Source organism: Macaca thibetana, chromosome 1, assembly GCF_024542745.1.
Source record: "Macaca thibetana thibetana isolate TM-01 chromosome 1, ASM2454274v1, whole genome shotgun sequence".
In the NCBI taxonomy this organism is placed as follows: Eukaryota; Metazoa; Chordata; class Mammalia; order Primates; family Cercopithecidae; genus Macaca; species Macaca thibetana.
In genome coordinates, this window is record NC_065578.1 from 207660435 (window position 1) to 207686934 (window position 26500).

Genomic DNA, 26500 nt, shown 5'->3' on the forward strand with positions numbered 1-26500 from the left:
TAGCGTGAGAAACCACCTGGGAGCCTTGTTCTGTAAATTATTCCAACCACACAAACTAGTGGTAGCTTTTTGACTTACTGATCTATGAAACCCTAGAAAAAATACAGTGAGTGGATTTGGGGCAATGTGAGCAAAGAGCAGGTGGTGAGGAAGGCATAGATGAGTAACGTCCTCCAATAATTCACAATTCTTATTTCATACCCAGATGACTGACCTGTGTTTTATCTTGTTTTTGGAAGCCAGAGACATAGCCAGGCTTCAAATCAAGCAGTCTGGTTCCAGAGTCAATGGTGGTGGTTTTGTTTTGTTTTGTTTTGTGTGTGTGTTTTTTTGAGATGAAGTCTCGCTCTGTTGCCCAAGCTGGAGTGTAGTGGCATGATCTCGGCTCACTGCAACCTCCGCCTCCCGGGTTCAAGCAATTCTCCTGCCTCAGCTTCCCAAGTAGCTGGGACTACAGATGCCCGCCACGATACCCAGCTAATTTTTGTATTTTTAGTAGAGACAGGGTTTTACTAGTTGGCCACGCTAGTCTCGAACTCCTGACCTCAGGTGATCCACCTGCCTCGGCCTCCCAAAGTGCTGGGATTACAGGCGTAGGCCACCGTGCCCATGTGAGTCCATGGTTTTAATCCCTGTGCTACGCTGTAGCCTTCTCTGGCATCATAAGGTTTTGAGAAGAAATTATATTCTTAATATATATGACCTAATAGTCCTATCTATGACTTCTGTAATTACATAGGAAAAAAGTCTAATATTCTTTTGTGAGGAAATCTATAACTTAACTCATACCCATCAACTTTAAAGGAATACACTGCAGGTGGGGCATTTTTTAAAAATGTCATCTAACATTTGTATCCATAATTCATTTGGTGCAAATGGGTCTCTAAACTTGGCATCATTAGAGCCAAACTTCAGGGTCTAGGTAAGGAGATAGTTAAAGTGTGGCTCTTTACCATCCGTCTCAGAATCCGTCAGGGCGCTTGGTGTAAACATTCTTAGGTCGTGTTGGAGACCCAGACCAGAATCTCTGCGGTAGGTTCTGGGAATGTACATTTTTAATAAGCACTCCAAGTGGTCTGAATGAACTGTAAAGTTTGAGAATCTCTGTCCTTGTCCTTTTCTTTTTTGAGACAGGGGTCCTGCTCTGTCACCTAGGCTGGAGTGCAGTGGCACAGTCACAGCTCACCTCAGCCTTGACCTCCTGGGCTTGAGCAATTCTCTTGCTTCAGTCTCACATGTAGCTGGGATTACTTTCATGAGCCGTGTTGCCCAGGCTGGTCTCAAACTCCTGGCTGTTTTTTTTTTTTCTTTTAAAAACAGCTTTATTGAGATGTAACTTACTTATATAATTCACCCATTTCATGTGTATAATTCAATGGTTTGCGGGATATTCACATATGTGCAGCCATCACCACAGCCAATTTTAGAACACTTTCATCATCTCAGAAGGAAACCCCATGCTATCATCTGTCATTCCCCATTTCCTTTCTGTCCCTGACCTACCCCTGGGCATAAGCCACTATAATCTCTTGTGTCTACAGATTTCCCTAGTCTCGACTTTCATATGAATGGAATCATATAGCATGTGGGTTTTTGTGACTGGCTTCTTTCACTTAGCAGAATGCTTTTTAGGATTCATCTACGTTGTAACATATATTTGTACTTAATTCCTTTTTATTGCCAAATAAATATTTCATTGTATGGATAGACCACATTGTGCTTACTCATTCATCCATTGATGGACATCACTGGGTTTTTTTTTTTTTATACTTTAAGTTCTGGGGTACATGTGCAGAATGTATAGTTTTGTTACATAGGTATACATGTGCTGTGGTGGTTTGCTGCACCCATCAACCCGTCACCTACATTAGGTATTTCTCTTAATGCTCTCCCTCCCCTAGCCCCCCACCCCATGACAGGTCCTGGTGTGTGATGTTCCCCTCCCTGTGTCCATGTGTTCTCATTGTTCAATTCCCACTTATTAGTGAGAACACGCAGTGTTTGGTTTTCTGTTCTTGTGTTAACTTGCTGAGAATGATGGTTTCCAGCTTCATCCATGGCCCTGCAAAGGACATGAACTTATTCCTTTTTATGCTTGCATAGTACTCCATGGTGTATATGTGCCACATGTTCTTTATCCAGTCTATTATTGATGGACATTTGGGTTGGTTCCAAGTCTTTGCTATTGTGAACAGTGCTGCAGTAAACATGCATGTGCATGTGTCTTTATAGTAGAATGATTTAGATTCCTTTGTGTATATACCCAGTAATGGGATTGCTGGGTCAAATGGTATTTCTAGTTCTAGATCCTTGAGGAATCACCACACTGTCTTCCACAATGGTTGAACTAATTTACACTACCACCAACAGTGTAAAAGCATTCCTGTTTCTCCATGTCCTCTCCAGTATCTGTTGGATCACCATTCTAACTGGTGTGATGGTATCTCATTGTGGTTTTGATTTGCATTTCTCTAATGACCAGTGATGAACATTTTTTCATATGTTTGTTGGCTGCATAAATGTCTTCTTTTGAGAAGTGTCTGTTCATATCCTTTGCCCACTTTTTGATGGGGTTGTTTTTTTCTTGTAAATTTAAGTTCTTTGTAGATTCTGGATATTAGCCCTTTGTCAGGTGGATAGATTGCAAAAATTTTCTCCCATTCTGTAGGCTGCCTGTTCACTCTAATAATAGTTTCTTTTGCTGTGCAGAAACTCTTTAATTTAATTAGATTCCGTTTGTCAATTTTGGCTTTTGTTGCCATTGCTTTTGGTGTTTTAGAATGAAGTCTTTGCCCATGCCTATGTCCTGAATAGTATTGCCTAGGTTTTCTTCTAGGATTTGTATGGTTTTAGGTCTTATGTTTAACTCTTTAAACCATCCTGAGTTAATTTTTGTATAAGGTGTAAGGAAGGGGTTCAGTTTCAGTTTTTTGCATATGGCTACCCAGTTTTCCCAACACCATTTATTAAATAGGGAATCCTTTCCCCATTGCTTGTTTGTGTCAGGTTTGTCAAAGATCAGATGGTTGTAGATGTGTGGTGTTATTTCTGAGGCTTTTGTTCTGTTCCATTGGTCTATATATCTGTTTTGGTACCAGTACCATGCTATTTTGGTTACTGTAGCCTTGTAGTATAGTTTGAAGTCAGGTAGTGTGATGCCTCCGGCTTTGTTCTTTTTGCTTAGTATTGTCTTGGCTATGCAGGGTCTTTTTTGGTTCCATATGAAGTTCAAGGTAGTTTTTTCCAATTCTGTTAAGAAAGTCAATGGTAGCTTGATGGGAATAGCATTGAATCTATAAATTACTTTGGGCAGTATGGCCATTTTCACATTGATTCTTCCTATCCAGGAGCATGGAATGTTTTTCCATTTGTTTGTGTCCTCCAATTTCCTTGAGCAGTGGTTTGTAGTTCTCCTTGAAGAGGTCCTTCACATCCCTTGTAAGTTGTATTTCTAGGTGTTTTATTATTTTAGTAGCAATTGTGAATGGGAGTTCACTCATGATTTGGCTGTTTGTCTGTTATTGGTATGTAGGAATGCTTGTGATTTTTGCACATTGATTTTGTATCCTGAGACTTTGCTGAAGTTGCTTATCAGCTTAAGGAGATTTTGGGCTGAGACAATGGGGTTTTCTAAATATATGATCATGTCATCTGCAAACAGAGACAATTTGACTCCCTCTTTTCCTATTTGAATACCCTTTATTTCTTTCTCTTGCCTGATTGCCCTGGCCAGAACTTCTAATACTATGTTGAATAGGAGTGGTAAGAGAGGGCATCCTTGTGCCAGTTTTCAAAGGGAATGCTTCCAGTTTTTGCCCATTCAGTATGATATTGGCTGTGGGTTTGTCATAAATAGATATTATTTTAAGATATGTTCCATCGATACCTAGTTTATGGAGTTTTTAGCCTGAAGGGGTGCTGAATTTTGCTGAAGGTCTGCATCTATTGAGTTAATCATGTGGCTTTTGTCATTGGTTCTGTTTATGTGATGGATTATGTTTGTTGATTTATATATGTTGAACCAACCTTGCATCCCAGATATGAAGCTGACTTGATCGTGGTGGATAAGCTTTTTGATGTGCTGCTAGATTATGTTTGCCAGTATTTTATTGAGGATTTTCACATCGATGCTCATCAGGGATATTGGTCTGAAACTTTCTTTTTTTGTTGTTGTGTCTCTGCCAGGTTTTGGTATCAGGGTGATGCTGGCCTCATTAAAATGAGTTAGGGAGGATTCCCTCTTTTTCTGTTATTTAGAATGGTTTCAGAAGGAACGGTACCAACTCCTTTTTGTATCTCTGGTGGAATTCGGCTGTGAATCTTTCTGGTCCTGGACTTTTTTAGGTTGGTAGGTTATTAATTACTGCCTCAATTTCAGAACTTGTTATTGGTCTATTCAGGGATTCGACTTCTTCCTGGTTTAGACTTGGGAGGGTATATGTGTCCAGGAATTTATCCATTTCTTCTTGATTTTCTAGTTTATTTGCGTAGATGTGTTTATAGTATTCTTTGATAGTAGTTGGTATTTCTGTGGGATCAGTAGTGATATATCAGTAGTGATATCCCCTATATCATTTTTTATTGTGTCTATTTGATTCTTCTCTCTTTTCTTCCTTATTAGTCTGGCTAGTGGTCTATTTTGTTGATCTTTTCAAAAAACCCAGCTCCTGGAAGGGTTTTTCATGTCTCAGTCTCCTTCAGCTCTGCTCTGATCTATTTCTTCTGCTAGCTTTTGAATGTGTTTGCTCTTGCTTCTCTAGTTGTTTTAATTGTGATGTTAGGGTGTCAATTTTAGATCTTTCCTGCTTTCTTTTGTGGGCATTTTGTGCTATAAATTTCCCTCTACACACTGCTTTAAGTGTGTCCCAGAGATTCTGGTATATTGTGTCTTTTTCTCACTGGTTTCAAATAAGATCTTTATTTCTGCCTTAATTTTGTTATTTACCCAGTAGTCATTCAGGAGAGGGTTGTTCAGTTTCCATGTAGTTGTGCGGTTTTGAGTGCGTTTCTTTTTTTGTGTGTTTTTTTTTCTTGAGGCGGAGTCTCGCTCCGTTGCCCAGGCTGGAGTGCAGTGGCGCGATCTCGGCTCACTGCAACCTCTGCCTTCCGGGTTCACGCCATTCTCCTGCCTCAGCCTCCCAAGTAGCTGGGACTACAGATGCCCACCACCACGCCTGGCTAATTTTTTGTATTTTTAGTAGAGACGGGGTTTCACCGTGTTAGCCAGGATGGTCTCGATCTCCTGACCTCGTGATCCGCCCGCCTCAGCCTCCCAAAGTGCTGGGATTACAGGCGTGAGCCACGGCGCCCGGCCCTTGAGTGAGTTTCTTAATCCTGAGTTCCAATTTGATTGCACTGTGGTCTGAAAGACTGTTATGATTTCCATTCTTTTGCATTTGCTGAGGAGTGTTTTACTTCCAATTATGTGGTCAATTTTAGAATAAATGAGATGAGGTGCTGAGAAGAATGTATATACTGTTAATTTGGGGTAGAGAGTTCTGTAGATGTCTATTAGGTCCACTTGGTCTAGAGTTGAGTTCAAGTCCTGAATATCCTTAATTTTCTGTCTCATTGATCTGTCTAATATTGACAGTGGGGTGTTAAAGCCTCCCACTATTGTTGTGTGGGAGTCTAGTGTCTTTGTAGGTCTCTAAGAACTTGCTTTATGAATCTGGGTGCTCCTGTATTGGTGCATATATATTTAGGATAGTTAGCTCTTCTTGTTGCATTGATCCCTTTACCATTATGTAACAGCCTTCTTTGTTTCTTTTGATCTTTGTTGGTTTAAAGTCTATTTTATCAGAGATTAGGATTGAAATTCCTGCTTGCTTTTTTTTTTTCTTTCCATTTGCTTGGTAAGTATTCCTCCATCCCTTTAGTTTGAGCCTATGTGTGTCTTTTCACGTGAGATGGGTCTCCTGAATACAGCATACTGATGGGTCTTAACTCTTTATCCAGTGTGCCAGTTTGTGTGTTTTAATTGGGGCGTTTAGTCCATTTACGTTTAAGGTTAATATTGTTATGTGTGAATTTGATCCTGACATTATGATGCTAGCTGGTTATTTTGCCCGTTAGTTGATGCAGTTTCTTCATAGTGTCAATGGTCTTTACAATTTGGTATGTTTTTGCAGTGGCTGGTACCGGTTGTTCCTTTCCATATTTAGTGCTTCCTTCAGGAGCTCTTGTAAGGCAGGCCTGGTGGTGACAAAATCTCTCAGCATTTGCTTGTCTGTAATGGATTTTATTTCTCCTTTACTTATGAAGCTTAGTTTGGCTGGATATGAAATTCTGAGTTGAAAATTCTTTTCTTTAAGAATGTTGAATATTGGCCCCCACTCTCTTCTGGCTTGTAGGGTTTCTGCAGAGAGATCTGCTGTTAGTCTGATAGGCTTCCCTTTGTGAGTAACCCAACCTTTCTCTCTGGCTGCCCTTAACATTTTTTCCTTTGTTTAAACCTTGGTGAATCTGATGATTATGTATCTTGGGGTTGCTCTTCTCGAGGAGTATCTTTGAGGTGTTCTCTGTATATCCTGAATTTAAATGTTGGCCTGTCTTGCTAGGTTGGAGAAATTCTCCTGGATAATATACTGAAGAGTGTTTTCCAACTTGGTTCCATTCTCCACATCATGTTCAGGTACATCAATCAAATGTAGATTTGGTCTTTTCACATAGTTCCATATTTCTTAGAGACTTTGTTCATTCCTTTTTATTCTTTTTTCTCTAATCTTGTCTTCTCACTTGATTTCATTAAGTTGATCTTCAGTCTCATATCCTTTCTTCCACTTGATCAATTCAGCTCTTGATACTTGTGTATGGTTCATGAAGTTCTTGTGCTGTGTTTTTCAGCTCCATCAGGTTATTTATATTCTTCTCTAAACTCGTTATTGTAGTTAGCAGTTCATCTAACCTTTTTTCAAGGTTCTTAGCGTCCTTGCATTGGGTTAGAACATGCTTCCTTAGCTCGGAGGAGTTTGTTATTACCCACCTTCTGAAGCCTACTTCTGTCAATTCATCAAATTCATTCTCCGTCCAGTTTTGCTCCCTTGTTGGTGAGTTGTGATCCTTTGGAGGAGAAGCAGCATTCTGGTTTTTGGAATTTTCAGCCTTTTTGCACTGATTTCTCCCCATCTTTGTGGATTTATCTACCTTTGGTCTTTGATGTTGGTGACCTTCGGATGGGTCTCTGAGTGGACATGATCTTCCTTTCTGATGTTAGTTTTCCTTCTAATGGTCAGGTCCCTCTGCTGCAAGTCTGCTGGAGGTCCACTCCAGACCCTGTTTGCCTGGGTATCACCAGCAGAGGCTGCAGAACAGCAAAGATTGCTGCCTGTTCTTTCCTCTGAGAAGCTTTGTCCCAGGGGGCACCTGCCAGATGCCAGCCAGAGCTCTCCTGTATGAGGTGTCTGTCAGCCCCTACTGGGAGGTATCTCCCAGTCAGGATACACAGTGGTCATCAACCCACTTAAGGAGGCAGTCTTACCCTTAGCAGAGCTTGCACGCAGTGCTGGGAGATCTCCTTCTCTCTTCAGAGCCATCAGGCAGGGACATTTAAGTCTGCTGACGCTGCGCCCACACCTGCCCCAGGGAGATGGGGGTTTTATCTATAAGTCCCTGACTGGGGCTGCTGCCTTTTTTTCAGAGATGCCCTGCCCAGAGAGGAGAAATCTAGCAGTCTGGCCAGAGTGGCCTTGCTGAGCTGGTGTGGGCTCTGCCCAGTTCGAACTTTCCAGAGGCTTTGTTTATACTGTGAGGGTAAAACCGCCTACTCAAGCCTCAGTAATGGCCGACACCCCTCCCCATACCAAGCTCGAGCGTCCCAGGTCAACCTCAGACTGCTGCTGTGCTGGCAGCGAGAATTTCAAACCAGTGGATCTTAGTTTGCTGGGCTCCATGGACGTAGGACCTGCCGAGCGAGACTACCTGGCTCCCTGGCTTCAGCCCCCTTTCCAGGGGAGAGAACGGTTCTGTCTCGCTGGTGTTCCAGATGCCACTGGGGTATGGAGGAAAAAACAAAAGCAAAACAAAAAAAAACCTCCTGCAACTAGTTCAGTGTCTGTCTAAATGGCTGCCCAGTTTTGTGCTTGAAACCCAGGGCCCTGGTGGGGTAGGCACTGGAGGGCATCTCCTGGTCTGCAGGTTGTGAAGACCATGGGAAAAGCGCAGTATCTGGGCTGCAGTGTGCACGGTTTCTCAGGCGCAGTCCCTCACGGCTTCCCTTGGGTAGGGGGGAAAATACCCCGACCTCTTGCGCTTCCCGGTTGAGGCAACACCCTACCCTGCTTTGGCTTGCCGTTTGTGAGCTGCACCCACCGTCCAACCAGTCCCAGTGAGAAGAACCAGGTACCTCAGTTGGAGATGCAGTAATCACCCGCCTTCTGCGTCGATCTTGCTGGGAGCTGCAGACTGGAGCTGTTTCTATTCGGCCATCTAATAGGTGATATGTTTTTATTCCTGTATGACATCACTGGTTTTAAGGAATTTTAAGTTTTCCTTCTTTTTATCGTTTCATTTCAAGTTTTTCTTTTTTTGGATACAGTCTGGCTCTGTCACCCAGGCTGGAGTAGAGTGGGGTGATCTCGGCTCACTGCAACCTCTGCCTCCCAGGCAGAGGTTCAAGTGATTCTTCTGCCTCAGACTCCCAAATAGCTGGGATTACAGGCACCCGCCACCACGCCTGGCTAATTTTTGTATTTTTTAGTAGAGATGGGGTTTCATTATGTTGACCAGGCTGGTCTTAACTCCTGGGAGTTCTGGGAAGTGCTGGGATTACAGGTGTGAGTGCTGGGATTACAGGTGTGAGCCACTGTGCCTGGACTATAATTTCAAGCTTCTTGACGACCCACATCAAGAAGCTTGAAATGACAAAAAGGACATATTTAAGGAAACCACTTGTGGATATGAGTAGATATTTGGGTCATTTCCACCATTTGGCTATGATGAATAAGGCTGTTGTAAACATTTGTGTACAAGTTTCTGTGTGAACATACGTTTTCATTTCTCTTGGGTATATTCTTAGGAGTGGAATTGCCGAGTCATTGGGTATTTCTGAGTGTCACTTTCTGAAAAACTGCCAGACTATTTTCCACAAAGGCAGCACCATTTTACATTCTCACCAGCAGTGTATGAAGGTTCTGATTCCTCCACGCTCCTAGCACTTGTTATCTGACTTTTTGATTCTAGATATCCTAATGGGTATTAAATGATATCTCCTTTTGGCTTCTGATGTGTATTTCTCTGTTGACTAAGTTAGTCGAGGATCTCTTTGTGTGCTTAGTGGTCATTTGCTTATCTTCTTTGGAGAAATGTCTATTCACATCCTTTGTCCACTTTTAAACTGGGCTGTCTTTTTATTATTGAGTTGTAAGAGTTCTTTATATGTTTTAAATATACTAAGTCCCTTGTCAGGTATATGATTTGCACATATTTTCTCTCATTCTGTAGCTGTCTTTTCACTTTCTTGATTGGTATTCTTTGAAGCACAAAAGCTTCTAATTTTGTCCACTGTATTTATCTTTTGTTGCTTGTGTTCTGGTGTCATACCCAAGAACCCTTTGCCACATCCTATACCGATGGTCCCTGATTTACAACAGTTCAACTTACAATTTTTCAACTTTACAGATGGTGTGAAAGCAGGACATATTCAGTAGAAACTATAATTGAAATTTTGAATATTTAAATATTTTCCTGGGCTAACAATATGGGTTATGATAATCTCTCAAGATGTATAGGGCAGTGAGGCACAGCTCTCAGTCAGCCATACGATCATAGGGGTCAAAAACCAATACTCTATGGTGTGTATTTTTTATTTATTTTCAACTTATGATGAGTTTATCAGAATGTAACCTCATCACAATTTGAGAAGCATCTGTATTTGCCCCTGAAAACTTGCCCCTATATTTTCTTCTAAGAGTTTTGTAGTTTTTGTTCTTACATTTGGTTTCTAATCCATTTTGAGTTATTTTTTGTATATGGTGTGAGATAAGGATCCAACTTCATTCTTTTGCACGTGGCTCATAGGTATTCTTAAACTATTAAAAATAGTAAATTTTAAGGCAATCCACCTTGTGTTAGTTCTACTTTGCTCCTTATGTTTGGCTACATTAATCTTAGCAAAGCAGGAATTCACATTTAGATAGCCATCCTGTGGCCACCTCTGTTCATGTTCTATTAACTTTTAAATAGATCACTGATGATAAGTACAAGGATGTCAAAACATATGCCTGATTTGGTGTGCCATATAATCTAGTTCTGATCTTGTTTATTTAAAATCTTTCCTGACAAAGACAACTTTACTTTTTAGAAGCTGCCGGCAGAAAAGGCTTTTCAAACCCCAACAGTCATCCTAGGGCAGCTGTGATCTTGAAAACTGGCAGTGACCTCTAGGGTGTACCTGAGACCAGTCATTGGAAATTTTTTGAGAAGTAAACTCAGTTTGGGGGCAGAAACAGGATGAAATGATTATAGAGGCAGGAAATGGAAATGGGATGAGAAATCCCCCCCAAATGATTTCACCATTGTCATGAATGCCTTCATGATTTATATCCAAATTGAACTATCTACTTTATTGGCTAATTTGGGCATCACCTAGCTTTTAAAAAAATTTTTGTGGGTAGATAATAGGTGTGTGTGTATATTTATGGAGTACATGAGATGTTTTGATACAGGCATGCAATGTGAAATAATCACATCATGGAGACTGGTGTCTCCACCCCAAGCATTTATCCTTTGTGTTACAAATAATCCAATCATACTATTTTAAAATGTACAGTTATTATTGACTATAGTCACCTTGTTGTTAGTGCTATCAAACAGTAAGTCCTATTCATTCATTCAAATTTTTTTTTTAACCCATTAACCATCCTCTCTATCCCATGCCGCTACCCTTCCCAGCCTCTGGCAACCATCCTTCTCCTCTCTGTGTCCATGAGTTCAATTGTTTGAGTTTAGATCCCACAAATAAGTGAGAACATGTGATGTTTGTCTTTCTGTGTCTGGCTTATTTCACTTAACGTAATCATCTCCAGTTCATCCATGTTGTTCCAAATTACTGGATTTCATTCTTTTTTATGGCTGAATAGTACTCCATTCTGTATATGTTCCACATTTTCTTTATCCATTCATCTGTTGATGAATACTTAGGTTGCTTCCGAAGCTTAGCTATTGTGAACAGTGCTGCAGCAAACATGGGAGCGCAGATATCTCTTCAATATACTGATTTCCCTTCTTTTGGGTAGACACCAGCAGTGGGATTGCTGGATCATGTGGTAGCTCAATGTTTAGTTTTTTTGAGGAACTGCCAAACTGTTCTCCATAGTGGTTGTACTAATATACATTCCTGCCAACAGTGTTCAAGGGTTCCCTTTTCTCCACATCCTTGCCAGCATTTGTTACTGCCTTTTAGACATAAGCCATTTTAACTGCGGTGTGGTAATATCTCACTGTAGTTTTGATTTGCATTTCTCTGATGATCAGTGATACAGTTTTTCATATGCCTGTTTTTTGCCGTATGTCATCTTTTGAGAAATGTCTGTTCAAATCTTTTGCCCATTTTTTATTTTGATTACTACACCTTTTCCTATATATTCTGGTTATTAATCCCTTGTCAGATGGGTAGTTTGCAAATATTTTCTCCCATTCTGTAGGTTGTCTCGACTTTGTTGTTTCTGTTACTGTGCAAAAGCTTTTAACTTGATACAATCCTATTTTTCCATTTTGCTTTGGTTGCCTGTCCTTGTAGGGTATTGCTCATGAATTCATTTATTTTTATTTTTATTTTTGAGATGGAGTTTTGCTTTGTTGCCCAGGCTGGAGTACAGTAGCGTGATCTTGGCTCATTGCAATCTCCACTTTCTGGGTTCAAGTGATTCTCCTGTGTCAGCCTCCTGAGTAGCTGGGACTAAGACATGAGCTACCACACCCAGATAATTTTTGTATTTTTAGTAGAGATGGGGTTTCACCGTGTTGGCCAGGCTGGTCTCGAACTCCTGACCTCAAGTCATCCACCTGCCTCAGCCTCCCAGAGTGCTGGGATTACAGGCGTGAGCCACTGTGCCTGGCCAAGAATTATTTTTTTTAAAATTTTAATCTTAATTTAAAAAGTTTTTGGGGAATAGGTGGTGTTTGGTCACATGGAAAAGTTGTTTAATGGTGACTACTGAGATTTTGGTGCACCCAGCACTTTAGCATTGTACACTGTACCCAATGCGTAGTCTTTTATCCCTCGCCCCCTTCCATTCTTCCCCCAGGTCCCCAAGTCCATTATATCACTCTTAGCCTTTTGTGTCCTCATAGCTCAGCTCCTGCTTATAAGTGAGAACATATGATGTTTGGTTTTCCATTCCTGAGAATTATTTCACTTAGAATAATGGTCTCCAACTCCATCCAGGTTGCTGTGGATGCTATTTCATTCCTTTTTATGGCTGAGTAGTATTCCATTCCATTTTTCTTTATACACTAGTTGGTTGATGGGCATTTAGGCTGGTTCCATATTTTTGTATTTTTGGAATTGTGGATTGTGCGGCTATAAACATGCCTGCGCAAGTGTCTTTTTCATATATGATTCCTTTACCTCTGGGTAGATACCTAGTAAGTGGGATTGCTGGATCAAATGGTAGTTCCACTTTTAGTTCTTTAAGGAATCTCCATACTGTTTTCCAGTTTACATTCCCACCAGCAGTATAAAAGTGTTCTTTTTTTACTACATCCATGCCCACATCTGTTATTTTTTGATTTTTGAATTATGGTCATTCTTGCAGGAGTAAGGTGGCATCTCATTGTGGTTTTGGTTTCCATCCCCCTGATAATTAGTGATGTTGAGGATTTTTTCATGTTTCTTGGCCATTTGGATATCTTCTTTTTTTTTTTTTTTTTTTTTTTTTTTTGAGACGGAGTCTTGCTCTGTCGCCCAGGCTAGAGTGCAGTGGCCGGGATCTCAGCTCACTGCATGCTCCGCCTCCCGGGTTTATGCCATTCTCCTGCCTCAGCCTCCTGAGTAGCTGGGACTACAAGCGCCCGCCACCTCGCCCGGCTAGTTTTTTGTATTTTTTTAGTAGAGATGGGGTTTCACCATGTTAGCCAGGATGGTCTCGATCTCCTGACCTCGTGATCCGCCCTTCTCGGCCTCCCAAAGTGCTGGGATTACAGGCTTGAGCCACCGCGCCCGGCCTGGATATCTTCTTTTGAGAATTGTCTATTCATGTCCTTAGCCCACTTTTGGATGGGATTAGTTTTTTTTTTTTTCTTGCTGATATGTTTGAGTTCCTTGAAGATTTTGGATGTTAGTCCTTTGTTGGATGCATAGTCTGAGAATATTTTCTCCTACTCTATGACTTGTCTGTTTACTATGCTGATTATTTCCTTTGCTGTACAGAAGACTTTTTGTTTAATTAGGTTCCATGTATTTATTTATCTTTGTTTTTGTTGTATTTGCTTTTGGATTCTTGGTCATGATCTCTTTGCCTAAGACAATGTCTAGAAGAGTTTTTCTCATGCTATCTTCTAGAATTTTTATGGTTTCAGGCCTTAGATTTAAGTCTTTGATCCATCTTGAGTTGATTTTTATATACAGTGAGAGATGAGGATCCAGCTTCATTGTTCTACATGTGGCTTGCCAATTATCCCAGCACCATTTGTTGAACAGGGTATCCTTTCCCCACTTTATGTTTTTATTTGTGTTGTTGAAGATCAGTTGTCTGTAAATATTTGGCTTTATTTCTGGGTTCTCTATTCGTTTCCATCGGTCTACCTGCCTCACTCTGTCACCTAGGCTGGAGTGCCGTGGCGTAATCCCAGCTCATTGCAACCTCCACCTCCCAGGTTCAAGTGATTCTCCTGCCTCAGCCTCCTGAGTAGCTGGGATTACAGGCACCCGCCACCATGCCCAGCTAATTTTTGTATTTTTAGTAGAGATGAGGTTTCACCATGTTGACCAGGCTGATCTTAAACTCCTGACCTCAAGTGATCCACCTGCCTCAGCCTCCCAAAGTGCTGGGATTACAGGCATGAGCCACTGAGCCTGGCCCCGCCTTCCTATTCTTATACCAGTACCATGCTGTTTTGGTAACTATTGCCTTGTAGTATAGTTGGAAGCTGGGTAATGTGATACCTCTGGATTTGTTCTTTTTGCTTCGTCTTGCTTTGGCTATGCAGGGCCTTTCTTGGTTCCATATGAATTTTAGAATTTTTTTCTATTTCTGTGAAGAATGATGACCTTTTTGGTTTTTTGAGACAGAGTCTTGCTCTGTCACCCGGCTGGAGAGCAGTGGTGTGATACTGGCTCACTGCAATCTCTGCCTCCCAGGTTCAAGTAATTCTTGTGCCTCAGCCTCCAAAGTAGCTGTGATTACAGGTATGCACTACCACACCTGGCTAACTTTTGTATTTTTTAGTAGAGACAGGGTTTCGCCATGCTGTCCAGGCTGGTCCTGAACTACTGACCTCAAGTGATCTACCTGCCTGGTCTCCCAAAGTGTTGGGATTACAGGTGTGAGCCACTGCATCCAGCCTGATGATGGTATCTTGATGGGAATTGCATTGAATTTGTAGATTGCTTTTGGCAGTATGGTCCCTTTCACAATATTGATTCTGCCCATCTATGAGCATGGAGGATGTGTTTCCATTTGTTTGTGTCATCTATGATTTATTTTAGCAGTGTTTTGTAGTTTTCCTTGTAGAGAGCTTTCACCTCCTTGGTTAGGTATATTCCTAAGTAGTTTGCTCTTGCAGCTGTTGTGAAAGGGGTTGAGTTCCTTATTTGATTCTCACCTTGGTCATTGTTGGTGATCCGTTTTAGGAGCTTTTAGGATAAGTCTTTAGGGTTTTCTAGGTATACGATCATATCATTGGTAACAGTGACAGTTTGACTTACTTTTTACTGGTTTGGATGCCCTCTCTTTCTGTTGTCTGATTGCTCTGGCTAAGGACTTCCAGTGCTATGTTGAATAGAAGTGGTGAAAGAGGGCATCCTTGTCTTGTTCCATTTCTCAGGTGGAATGCTTTCAACTTTTCCTGATTCAGAATAATGTTGGCTGTGGGGTTTGTCATAGATGGCTTTTATTACCTTGATGTATGTCCCTTCTATGCCAGTTTTGCTGAGGGCTTTAGTCCTAAAGAGATGCTGGATTTTTTTCAAATGCTTTTTCTGCATCCATTGAGGTAATCATTTGATTTTTGTTTTTAATTCTGTTTATGTGATATAGCCCATTTATTGACTCACGTAGGTTAAACCATCCCTGCATTCCTGGTATGAAACTCACTTGATCATGGTGGATTATCTTTTTGATATGCTGTTGGATTCAGTTAGCTATTAGCATTTTGTTGAGGATTTTTACATCTATGTTCATCAGGGATATTGGTCTGTAGTTTTGTTATGTCCTTTTCTGGTTTTGTTATTAGGATGATACTGGTTTCATAGAATGATTTAGGGAGGATTCCCTCTTTCACTATCTTTTGGAACAGTTTCAGTAAGATTGGTACCAATTCTTCTTTGAATATCTGATAGAAATTAGCTGTGAATCCACCTGGTCTTGGACTTTTTTTGTTGTTGGAAATGTTTTTATTGGTGTTTTGATCTTGCTAGTTGTTGCTGGTCTGTTCGGTTTCTGTTTCTTCCTGATTTATCTAGGAGGGTTGTATATTTTGATTTTCTAGTTTGTGTAAAGGTGTTCATAGTAACCTTGAATGATCTTTTGTATGTCTGTGGTATTGGTTGTAATATCTCCCATTTTGTTTCTAATTGAGCTTATTTGGATCTTCTCTCGGTTAATCTCACTGATGGTCTATCGACTTTATCTTTTCAAAGAATCAGCTTTTTGTTTCATTTATCTTTTGTATTGCCTTTTTGTTTCAATTTCGTTTAGTTCTACTCTGATCTTTGTTATTTCTTTTCTTCTGCTGGATTTGGGTTTGTTTGTTCTTGTTTCTCTAATTCCTTGAGGTGTGACCTTAGATTTTCTATTTGTGCTCTTCCAGACTTTTTTGATGTAGGCATTTAATGCTGTGAACTTTCCTCTCAGCCCCACTTTTGCTGTGCCTCAGAGGTTTTGGTAAGTTGTGTCATTATTATCATTCAGTTCTAAGAATTTAATTTCCATCTTGATTTCATTGTTGACCCCAGGATCATTCAGGAGCAGATTATTTAATTTCCATGCATTTATATAGTTTTGAGGGTTCCTTTTGGAGTTAATCTCCAATTTTATTCCACTGTGGTCTGAGAGAGTATTTGATATAATCTCAATTTTCTTAAATTTATTTAGATTCATTTCATGGCCTATCATATGGTCTATCTCAGACAGTGTTCTATGTGCCAATGAAAAGAATGTATATTCTGCAGTTGTTGGGTAGAATGTTCTGTAAGTATCTGTTAAGTCCATTTGTTCTAGGGTATAATTTAAGTCTTGTTTCTTTGTTAACTTTCTGTCTTGATGGCTTGTCTAGTGCTGTCAGTGGAGTACTGAAGTACCCCACTATTGTGTTGCAATCTATCTCATTTCTTAATGTCTAATAATAATTGTTTTATAAATTTGGGGGCTCCCATATTAGGTGTATATATATTTAGGATTGTGATATTTTCCTGTTGGACTGATCCTTTTATTAATATATAATGTCTCTCTTTGTCTTAACTGTTGATGCTTTAAAGTCTATTTTGTCTGATAAAAGAATAGCTACTCCCGCTTTTTGTTTTCATTTGCGTGGAATATCTTTTTCCACCTCTTTACCTTAAGTTTATGTGAGTCCTTATGCATTAGTTGAGTCTCTTGAAGACAGCAGATACTTGATTGGTGGATTTTTATCTATTCTCCCATTTTGTATCTTTTAAGTGGAGCATTTAGGCCATTTACACTCAACATTAGTATTGAGATGTGAGACTGTTTTATTCATCATGCCACTTGTTGCCTGATACTTTTTTCTTTTTCATTGTTTTATAAGCCTGGTGAGATTTATGCTTAAGGAGGTTCTATTTTGGTGTATTTTGAAGTTTTGTTTCAAGAATTAGAACTACTTTTAGCATTTCTTGTAGCGCTGGCTTGATAGTGGCAAATTCTCAGCATTTTGTTGTCTAAAGACTTTGTATCTTTTTCTTCATTTACGAAGCTTAGTTTTGCTGGATACAAAATTCTTGGCTAACAATTATTTTGTTTGAAGAGGCTAAAGATAGGACCCCAATCCCTTCTGGCTTGTGGGGTTTCTGCTGAGAAATCTGCTGTTAAACAGCTCTTAAGATTCTTTCCTTTGCCTTTAGATAACCTGATGACTGTGCCTGATTATCCTTTTGAAATTATTTTCCCAGGTGTTCTTTGAGCTTCTTATATTTGGATGTCTAGATCTCTAGTGAGGTCAGGGAAGTTTTCCTTGATTATTCCCTCAAATATGTTTCCCGAACTTTTAGATTTCTCTTCATCCTCAGGAACATCAATTATTATGTTTGGCCATTTAACATCACCACAAATTTCTTGGGAGGCTGTGTTCATTTTGTAAATTCTTTGTCTTTGTTGATTGGGTAAATTCAAAAGCCTTGTCTTCAAGTTCTGAAGTCCTTTCTTTTCTACTTGATTCTGTTGTTGAAACTTTCCAGTGAATTTTTTATTCTCCAAGTGTGTCTTTCATTTCCAGAAGTTGTGATTGTTTTTTATTTTATCTATTTCTCTGGAGACATTTTCATCCATATCTGTATTAAAAAATTGATTTAAGTTGGTTTTTACCTTTCTCTTGTATCTCCTTGAGTAGGTTAATAATCAACCCTCTGAATTATTTATCTGGCAATTCAGGTATTTCTTCTTGGTTTGGATCCATTGCTGGAGAGCTAGAGTGGGCCTTGGGGGGTGTTATAGAACCTTGTTTTGTCATATTACCAGAACTGCTTTTCTGATTCCTTCTCATTTGGGTAGACTGTTTCACTGGAAAAATCTAGAACTCAAAGCTGCTGGTCAGATTCTTTTGTCCCACAGGGTGGTCCCTTGATGTGGGGTGCTTCCCCTTCTCCTAGTGACGGGGCTTCCTATGAGCCAGACTGCAGTGATTGTTACTGCTCTTCTTGGTCTAGTCACCCAGCAGGGCCACCAGGCTTTGGACTGGTGCTGGGGAATGTCTGCAAAGAGTCCTGTGATGCAATTCATCTTCAGGTCTCCGAGCTGTAGATACCAGCACCTGCTTTGCTGGAGGTGGCAGGGGATTGAAGTAGACTCTGTGAGAGTCCTGGTTGTAAGTATGTTTAGTGTGCTGACTTTCTTAAATGCTTTATGCTAGCAATGAAGTTGCCACCATGGACAGACTCAGGACCACTGTTTAGCCAAGATGCTGGAGGCAGTAGAATTAGCTGTTGTTTTTTCCTTCCTTGGAGCAGGCGATCTGTCATGAGTTGTAATGTCCTGAGTTGGTTGGCCTCCAGCCAGGAGGTGGCGCTTTCAAGAGAGCACCAGAGTTTTTCACCTGTCTTTCAGAGTTTGCAGTGACCTGCCGCTTCTTTCCAAGTGTCTGTGAATTCTTTCACTTTTCCTGGTATGCTCCTGTGGTGGTTCCTGGAGCAGAAGTCCATGGTGTGACTCTCCACACACTGTTCTGTCTGTCCAAGTGGGAGCTGCATGTAAGCCCTGTCTCCTATCCACCATCTTCCCTTCAAAGTATTTATATGTAAATAGAATAGATGAACAGAATCTAGATCCAGATGCAAATCTGGGATCCATTCCCTGCCTGTTGCACTTCCACTTCTTCAGGAAACAAATTCTCTGCTCTTTAGCCCCAAACCTCTGCCATCATGGCAGTGCCCATAGGGATACTCTCAAGAAATTTTTGCCCAGACCCATGTCTTGGCGATTTTCCCCAATGTTTTCTTGTAGTAGTTTCATAGTTTGAGGTCTTAATTTTAAGTCTTTAATCCATTTTATTTGATTTTTTTATCTGGTGAGAGATAGGGGTCTAGTTTCATTCTTCTGCATATGGATATCTAGTTTTCCCAGCACCATTTATTGAAGACACTGTCTTTTCCCCAATGTATGTTCTTGGCAGTTTGTTGAAAATGAGTTCACTGTAGGTGTGTGGATTTGTTTCTGGGTTCTCTATTCTGTTCCATTGGTCTATGTGTTTTTCTTTTTTCTTTTTTTTTTTTTTTTGAGACAGAGTCTTGCTCTGTCACCCAGGCTGGAGTGCAATGGCGCAATCTCGGCTCACTGCAAGCTCTGCCTCCTGGGTTCACACCATTCTCCTGCCTCAGCCTCCTGAGTAGCTGGGACTACAGGCACCCACCACCTTGCCTGGATAATTTTTTGTATTTTTAGTAGAGATGGGGTTTCACCATGTTAGCCAGGATGGTCTCGATCTCCTGACCTCGTGACCTGCCTGCCTCAGCCTCCCAAAAGGTTGGGATTACAGGCGTGAGCCACTGTGCCTGGCCCTATGTGTCTGTTTCTATACCAGTACCATGCTGTTTAGTTACTATAACTCTGCAGTGTAATTTGAAGTCAGGTCATGTTCTTTTGTTCTTTCTGCTTAAAATAGCTTTGGCTGTTCTGGGTCTTTTGTGGTTCTGTATAAATTTTAGGATTGTTTTTTCTATTTCTGTGAAGAATATAATTGGTATTTTGATAGGGATTGCATTGAATCTGTAGATTGCTTTGGGCAGTATGGCCATTTTAACAATATTGATTCTTCCAATCCATGAACAGAAAATATTTTTCCATTTTTTTGGTGTCCTCTTCAGTTTCTTTCAATGTTTTATAGTTTTCATTATAGAGATCTTTCACTTCTTTGGTTAATTCCTAGGTATTTATATTTGTGGCTGTAAGTGAGATTACTTGTTAATTTTTCAGATTGTTCACTGTTGGCATATAGTTTCACTGTTGGCATATAGAAATGCTACTAATTTTTCGTGCAACTTTACTGCATTTATTAGTTCTCACACTTTTTTTGTGGAGTCATTAGGTTTTCCAAATATATCATCTGTAAACAAGGATAATTTGACTTTTAATATTCCAATTTGAATGCCCTTTCTTTTGTCTGATTGCTCTAGCTAGGACTTCCAGTACTATGTTGGGTAACAGTGGTGACTCTGTATTCCAGATCTTAGAGGAAAGGCTTTCAGTTTTCCCCTATTCAGTATGATACTAGCTATGGGTCTGTCATATATGGCTTTTATTATGTTGAGGTATGTTTCTTCTATCCCTGGTTTGAGGGTTTTTATCATGAAAGAACATTGAATTTTATCAAGTGCTATTTTTGCATCAATTGAAATGATCATATGGTTTTTATCTTTCATTCTGTTATGTTGAGCCATCCTTGCATCACATGGATAAATCCCACTTGGTCATGATGAATAATCTTCCTAATGTATTGTTGAATTGGTTTACTAGTATTTTGTTGAGGATTTTTGCATCAATATTTATCAGAGATATTGGCCTATAGTTTTCTTTTCTTTTTTTAATGTGTCTTTGGTTTTAGTATCAGGGTAATACTGGCCTCCTCCATGAGTGTAGAAGTACTCCCTCTTCCTCTACTTTTTTGGAATAGTTTGAGTAGGACTGATACTAGTTCTTCTTTAAATGTTTGGTAGAATTCTGCAGTGAAGCCATCGGGTCCCAGGCTTTTCTTTACTGGGAGACTTCTTATGGCTTTGATCTCTTGCCTTTTTACTACTCCTTGTTACTAACAGTGAAAGTCTTTAGAAACCTTAAGAGAGCTCTGTTTTAGGGACAGAAGAACTGAAGAAAAGCTGGGAGAAAACATTGCTTTCTCAGTGGATCAGGGAGCAGAGAAATTCTAGTCAGGTAGAATAAAAGACTTGCTATTGGTCTGTTCAGCTTTTAGAGTTCTTTCTGGTTTAGTCTTGGTAGGCTGTATGTGTCTTGGAATTTGCCCATTTCTTCTAGATTTTACAGTTTATTGGCATATAGTTACTCATCATCTAGCTTTTCAATAAGGGATTAAAACAATGATGACTCATTGTTGCAAGCAAGACTCTGATAGATTTTGCCCATACTGATAAAAGGCAAGGCTAATCCCTCTCAAACATAAGAGTAACTGAAATGAATATTCCAGCTGAGCAGATACAGCCTACATGCAAATGAATAGAACATCTTTAGTCTCCTACAAGAAAGAGATCTTATTTTTGTCTAGTGCAAGGACGATGTCTGTAAGTATGCTGAATGATTACCTGTCTTTCTAGACCAATCCTGGAATGGTCCCCAGCCATGGATTCAGTCCCAGATCTTACTTCTTTGACAACCCTCGAAGATATGACAGTGATGATGACCTTGCCTGGAACATTGCCCCTCAGGGACTTCAGGGAGGGTAAGACCCTACTTCATGTTAGACAAGCCTCATTAGGAGGGAAAGGTTACACCAATGAAACAGATTCAAGCTAAAAGAAATTTCCTACATTAAAACTGTGCAGCCTTAGGTGGTATAAGACTGGATTATCAGTAGATCATTTTACTTATGGGAAACATTCAGGAATGAGAAAGGACATCAGATTTTTTTTAAAGCCCCACAGCATTATTGTATACAGTAGTGTTTCCTAACCAATATTCCATGAAGCACTATTGTCTTAATAGCTATGCTGTGCAAAAGGAATGATGATTTAAAAAGAAAGAAAATCACCTTTTTTATTTTTTGGAGACCAGGTCTCGCTCTGTTGCCCAGGCTGGAGTGCAGAGTGGTGCGATCTCGGCTCACTGCAACCTCCCCCTCCCAGGTTCAAGGAATTCTCGTGCCTCAGACTCTTTAGTTGGGATTACAGGTGTGCACCACCACGCCCAGCTAATTTTTGTATTTTTAGTAGAGACGGGGTTTCACCATGTTGGCCAAGCTGGATTGCACTCTTGGCCTCAAGTGATCTGCCCACCTTGGCCTCCCAAAGTGCTGGGATTACAGGCGTGAGCCACTGCACCTGGCCAGAAAATAAACTTTTTAGAAAATGCCAAGAGAGCCCGTAATATGCTAATGTGTGCTCTGAATCTCCAAGAGGGAAATATAGCACTTGTCTATGGAATCACTCAATGGAACATGGTATCTTTAATCACATATTCTAAAGCTAGAGAGTAAATGCAGTAGTATTTATTTATTAGAATAAATTATATATTATAAAGGACCAAGTTTTCAAATTTGAACGATGTCAGTTCTTAATTTAAAATTTCAGTTACATGAAGGGTATTTACTTTAGTATTAATTTTCATGAATACTTATTCAATAAGTACTTCTATAGCATCTACTCTGTATCAGACACTGTTCTAAGAGATTCACAAATATCAACTCATTTAGTCTTAACAGTCCTGAGAGGTCAGTACTATTATTAGCCTCATAATACAGATGAAACTGAGGTATCCAGAGGGTAGGTGACTTGTCCAAGGTCACAGCTAGCAAGTGGTTAGGCTAGAATTCTAACTCAGGCAGTCTTGTTCAAACCTGTTTTCTGAATCACTATACTATGTAAACAGTTTGTATATAAGTACCCTGTCGCTTGGTCTCACCTATGCTTATGTTATACTTTCATATGAGTTTTAATAGGAAGAGTCTCCTTGCTTGAATCCACATGCAGATCTGGCCCAGGAAATTTGGAGAGGGCAGTTAAATACTAAGAGTTCAAAGCAGCATACATAGAGGGTGTAAGACAATACGTGAACCATACCAGTCTGCTGCCATTGCCTAATTTTCAGTGAATTAGGAAGACAAATAAAAAGAGGGAAGCACCTGAAATTGCAACCATAGCAGAGACCCACCCCAGGAGTCCAAGTTTTGCCTACCTCAGCATGGGCATGGTCTGCAAACAGGAAGGGTAGTAGCTATTGGGATTCCCTTCCCTTTTCCTCAGCCTGCTGTGCTCACCATTCTCCACTACCCGACTATCGTGTTTCCCTTTCAGCCTGTGGCTGTGAGACAGTGAGGCCAGCAAGGCCAGCAGGGGTGAGAGGAGCCAAAAGGGCTGCAATAGTGCTTGCCGAGCCTGTCTTCTCTCTGCTTGTCCTGCCAGGACCCCCATCCTGTTCTTCGGAAAGGGGAGCTTCTTAGAAGTGAAAGCTTATCTTTTGTAATCTTTTGTGAGATTAAAGACTTAGCATTAACAACTTTACAACTTTTTCCCTCTGGGATGAAATGATAAAAAAGATATGCTTGCCTTTTTACGCCTTGTTAGTAACAGTGAAAGTCTTTAGAAAACTTTAAGGGAGCTCTGAAAAGAGCCCTTGTTTTAGGGACAGAATACTGAAGAAAAGCTGGGAGAATACATGCTTTCTCAGTGATCAGGCAGCAGAGAAATCCTGGTCAGATAGGATAAAAGATGGTGGCTGAGAAAAAAGAGGCAAGCTGCCCAATCCGCTGAGCCAGCAGATGTAAAGAATGTAAGCTGCAAGCAAGCCAGCAAACAAGGACTTCTTGAAGTCAAAAGCTGACCTTTGGGTCACTCCACCTCTTCCCTAAAACTGTTCTTTTCCAGTTACCCCACTGCACTTCCTATTAGTTTTTTTGCCCCTTTAAACCCATATTCTCCTGGAGCTGTCCTGCCCTCTCACCTGCCAGAAATGACTTAGAGCTGAGGGAGTTCTCACTACCTATATGGGTGAAGAAAAGACCCCCTTTCTACCACATAGAGGAACATAATTATAATGAAAACGACTTCCATGTATTGAGAATTAACTATATATTAGGTACTGTTCTAAACACTTTACAGGTGTTAACTCAGTCCCCACAATAGGCCCACGATGTAGTTACTAATAGTACTCCCATTCTAAGTGGAGGAAATTGAGGCACAGAAGTTATTTGTCCAAAGACACCACAGGTTGTGATCTGTACTCCTTGTTAGGATTCAGATACAGTTTGTTGCTAAAAACATTTCCTATACATAATAACTGGCTGGGTTCTCTAGTAATGCTATATACTTCTGTGCTCTACAGAGTTCAGTAGAGTTGTGGGTGGGCATTTAGTCCTGTGTGTAGCATTGTTTTGTAGGAAAATGGACTTTAAGAGCCATTTTAAAGAACTTTAGAGTTATCTACAGTTTGTGTAAAATCTCAGCTCTGTCTACCTAAACTAGACATGTCGTACATACTGTAATGTTTCAAGTCACTGAAATATTTTTTTCTTTTTAAGTTTTGCTCCAGATTACTATGATTGGGGACAACAAACTAACAGCTTCCTGGCACAAGCAGGAACGTTGCAAGACTCAACTTTGGATCCTGACAAACCAAGCGTTGGGTAGCATCAGTTAACAGTTTATGGACGATTGCTCAGATGAAGAGCTTCAGAAAAGTGTAGTGACCGCTGAATTTTTAGGGCACTTTTCCTTAAGAAATAGAACTTGATTTTTATTTGTTACAGGTTTCCAGATGGCTCCAGAGGACTAAGCAATAATGTAGATTGATAAACCCTTATTTTAGTACTAAAGAGGGAGCCTTGCTATTTCAGTGGGTATAATTTAAACTTTTTAAAGAAAATCTGTACTTTTATAAAGATGTATTTTATATAACTTAAATAATAATGCTAAAGCATACTAGGGTTTTTTTTTTCTTGAGAATGTTACTGCAATTATGTTGTAGTTTGCACAGATTTTTATGCATAATTCACTTTAAAAATATAGAATATATGGTCTAATAGTTTTTTAAAGCTTTTGGACTAAAGTATTCCTCAAATCTTACCTCTTCAGGTCACTGATGGTCACTCCGATTCTGAGTGCCGCATTGGTAGACTCCTAAAATACAATTGACAACTTAGCCAATTGCAACTCCAGTGTTGATAGTTACAATGAAATAGAATAGCAGCAGACTGTAAGGTCTTTAGAGATTTTTTTTTAAGGTTCAGGCAATAGGTCCCTCAGAGAATCTCTTAAGGTTTGCCCAAAGATTGGTACTTCCTTTCAGTAGGGCACTAATGTATACACATTAATGATAACAAGTTGATAACATTAAAAATGTAGCTGACTTATCCTATTAAACCTCCTCTGCTATATTCACAGATTCTGCATAGTTTTTCTTTCAGCCTAATGAAAGTATGCATTACCTCAGGGCTACATCGAGAGTATACCCTTTTCCCAACTCACTGAATGTTGATTACATTCAAGGAGAAAATAAGAGGTTCCATAAAGGGCATTAATAACAAATACCCCAAGCCCCTAAGCTAAGACTATGTGGAATCCTTAGTTTTTTCTGTACTCTCCAACTATATTTAAAATAATGCCCTTACTTCTAAATAGCTCTGTACAGAGCCTGTTGGAAGCTGCACATTTAAAAATGGCAATAGTACTGCAATATGCTGGAGCATGATGCCTGTCAGCCATGTAAAGGGTATGTTCCAGACAAGTCCTTAAGTCATCTTTCATTTATAAAAAACATGTTATGAAATACTGCCTCCCACACCAGAAGTGCCATTCTAAAAACTCCACTGTATATATACTGGAGCCATAAAACTACCTATTGGGAGGCTAAGTGCTCTGCTTTTCTATAAAACAGAGATAAGGTTCTAGAGGAAGTACTGTTACCAGAAACAAGGTACCTTTCTGCTATGCCTAGGAATGTTCATCTGGGGACAGAGGGAAGGTCCGACGAAAAGGAACTTACATTAACAAATCCTACTACATGATGCAACCCATTTCAAATGACTCTTCTCATTTTGATCTTCAGGAATAACTGATCCCTGGGCACTGATTTCACAGAGATGAAGTCTACTATTGTTTTGGTAGTATTTAAAATTGGGATCTCAAGTTTCAAATCGATCATCATTGGGCTCTTCATTTGTATAGAACACCTTTACTCTGTGTAATCCTACATAACATTCTTGTCTTTCAGTACATGAAAAAACTGGGGTTACAGCATTTAAAATAGTTGTCAGGAAAAATTCTACACTGAAGTGAACCCTACGCTGTTATTCAAGTTGCCTTAACACATTATAAGCTATTATTCCAAATAGCTTTACCAGGTTATTGTGGTCACACTGTATTACTAATACTTGGGAGAATTTAAAGGCAGACTCAGCATGTTTTAAACTCCTTTAAGTCACATCTTCAGAAAGTCCTGCAATCCTTCAGTATTAGGTCAGCTAAGGGAAGATATATTTTTTAAAATAGTGATAAGAAGTATCACTAATACCATACTCATCCTATAATAAGTAAACATAATTCTGTTGTTGCTGGCAGAAAAACTGGAATACTCAGCATTAACTGATAAAAGTCAATCTACTTTTATGATGAAGCTACTGGGATTTATTTGAACTATTATTTTTGTTGGATAATATAAAAATGTTCTAAGTGCCCATTTTTCTCTAAGTGCCCATTTTTCTCATTCCCTCCTTTTTTTTTTTTTTTTGAGACGGAGTCTCACTCTGTCGCCCAGGCTGGAGTGCAGTGGCCGGATCTCAGCTTACTGCAAGCTCCGCCTCCCGGGTTTATGCCATTCTCCTGCCTCAGCCTCCCGAGTAGCTGGGACTACAGGCGCCCACCACCTCGCCCGGCTAGTTTTTTGTACTTTTTAGTAGAGACGGGGTTTCACCGTGTTAGCCAGGATGATCTCGATCTCCTGACCTCGTG

At 40.0% G+C, this 26500-nt stretch overlaps 2 protein-coding genes across 2 annotated transcripts in view; one reads left to right on the plus strand and one right to left on the minus strand.

Moving 5' to 3' along the window:
• GPR137B (G protein-coupled receptor 137B) overlaps positions 1-24935 on the plus strand; it is a 69791-nt gene extending 44856 nt beyond the window's left edge. The window contains exons 6-7 of the mRNA XM_050770120.1: positions 21155-21279; positions 24073-24935. Of these exons, the coding sequence (XP_050626077.1) occupies positions 21155-21279; positions 24073-24181 (234 nt within the window). The 3' untranslated portion in view covers positions 24182-24935. The remainder of the gene's footprint in view (positions 1-21154; positions 21280-24072) is intronic.
• Positions 1-26500, minus strand: part of ERO1B (endoplasmic reticulum oxidoreductase 1 beta) — a 169135-nt gene that overhangs the window by 68329 nt on the left and 74306 nt on the right. The gene's annotated exons all lie outside the window — the stretch shown is intronic.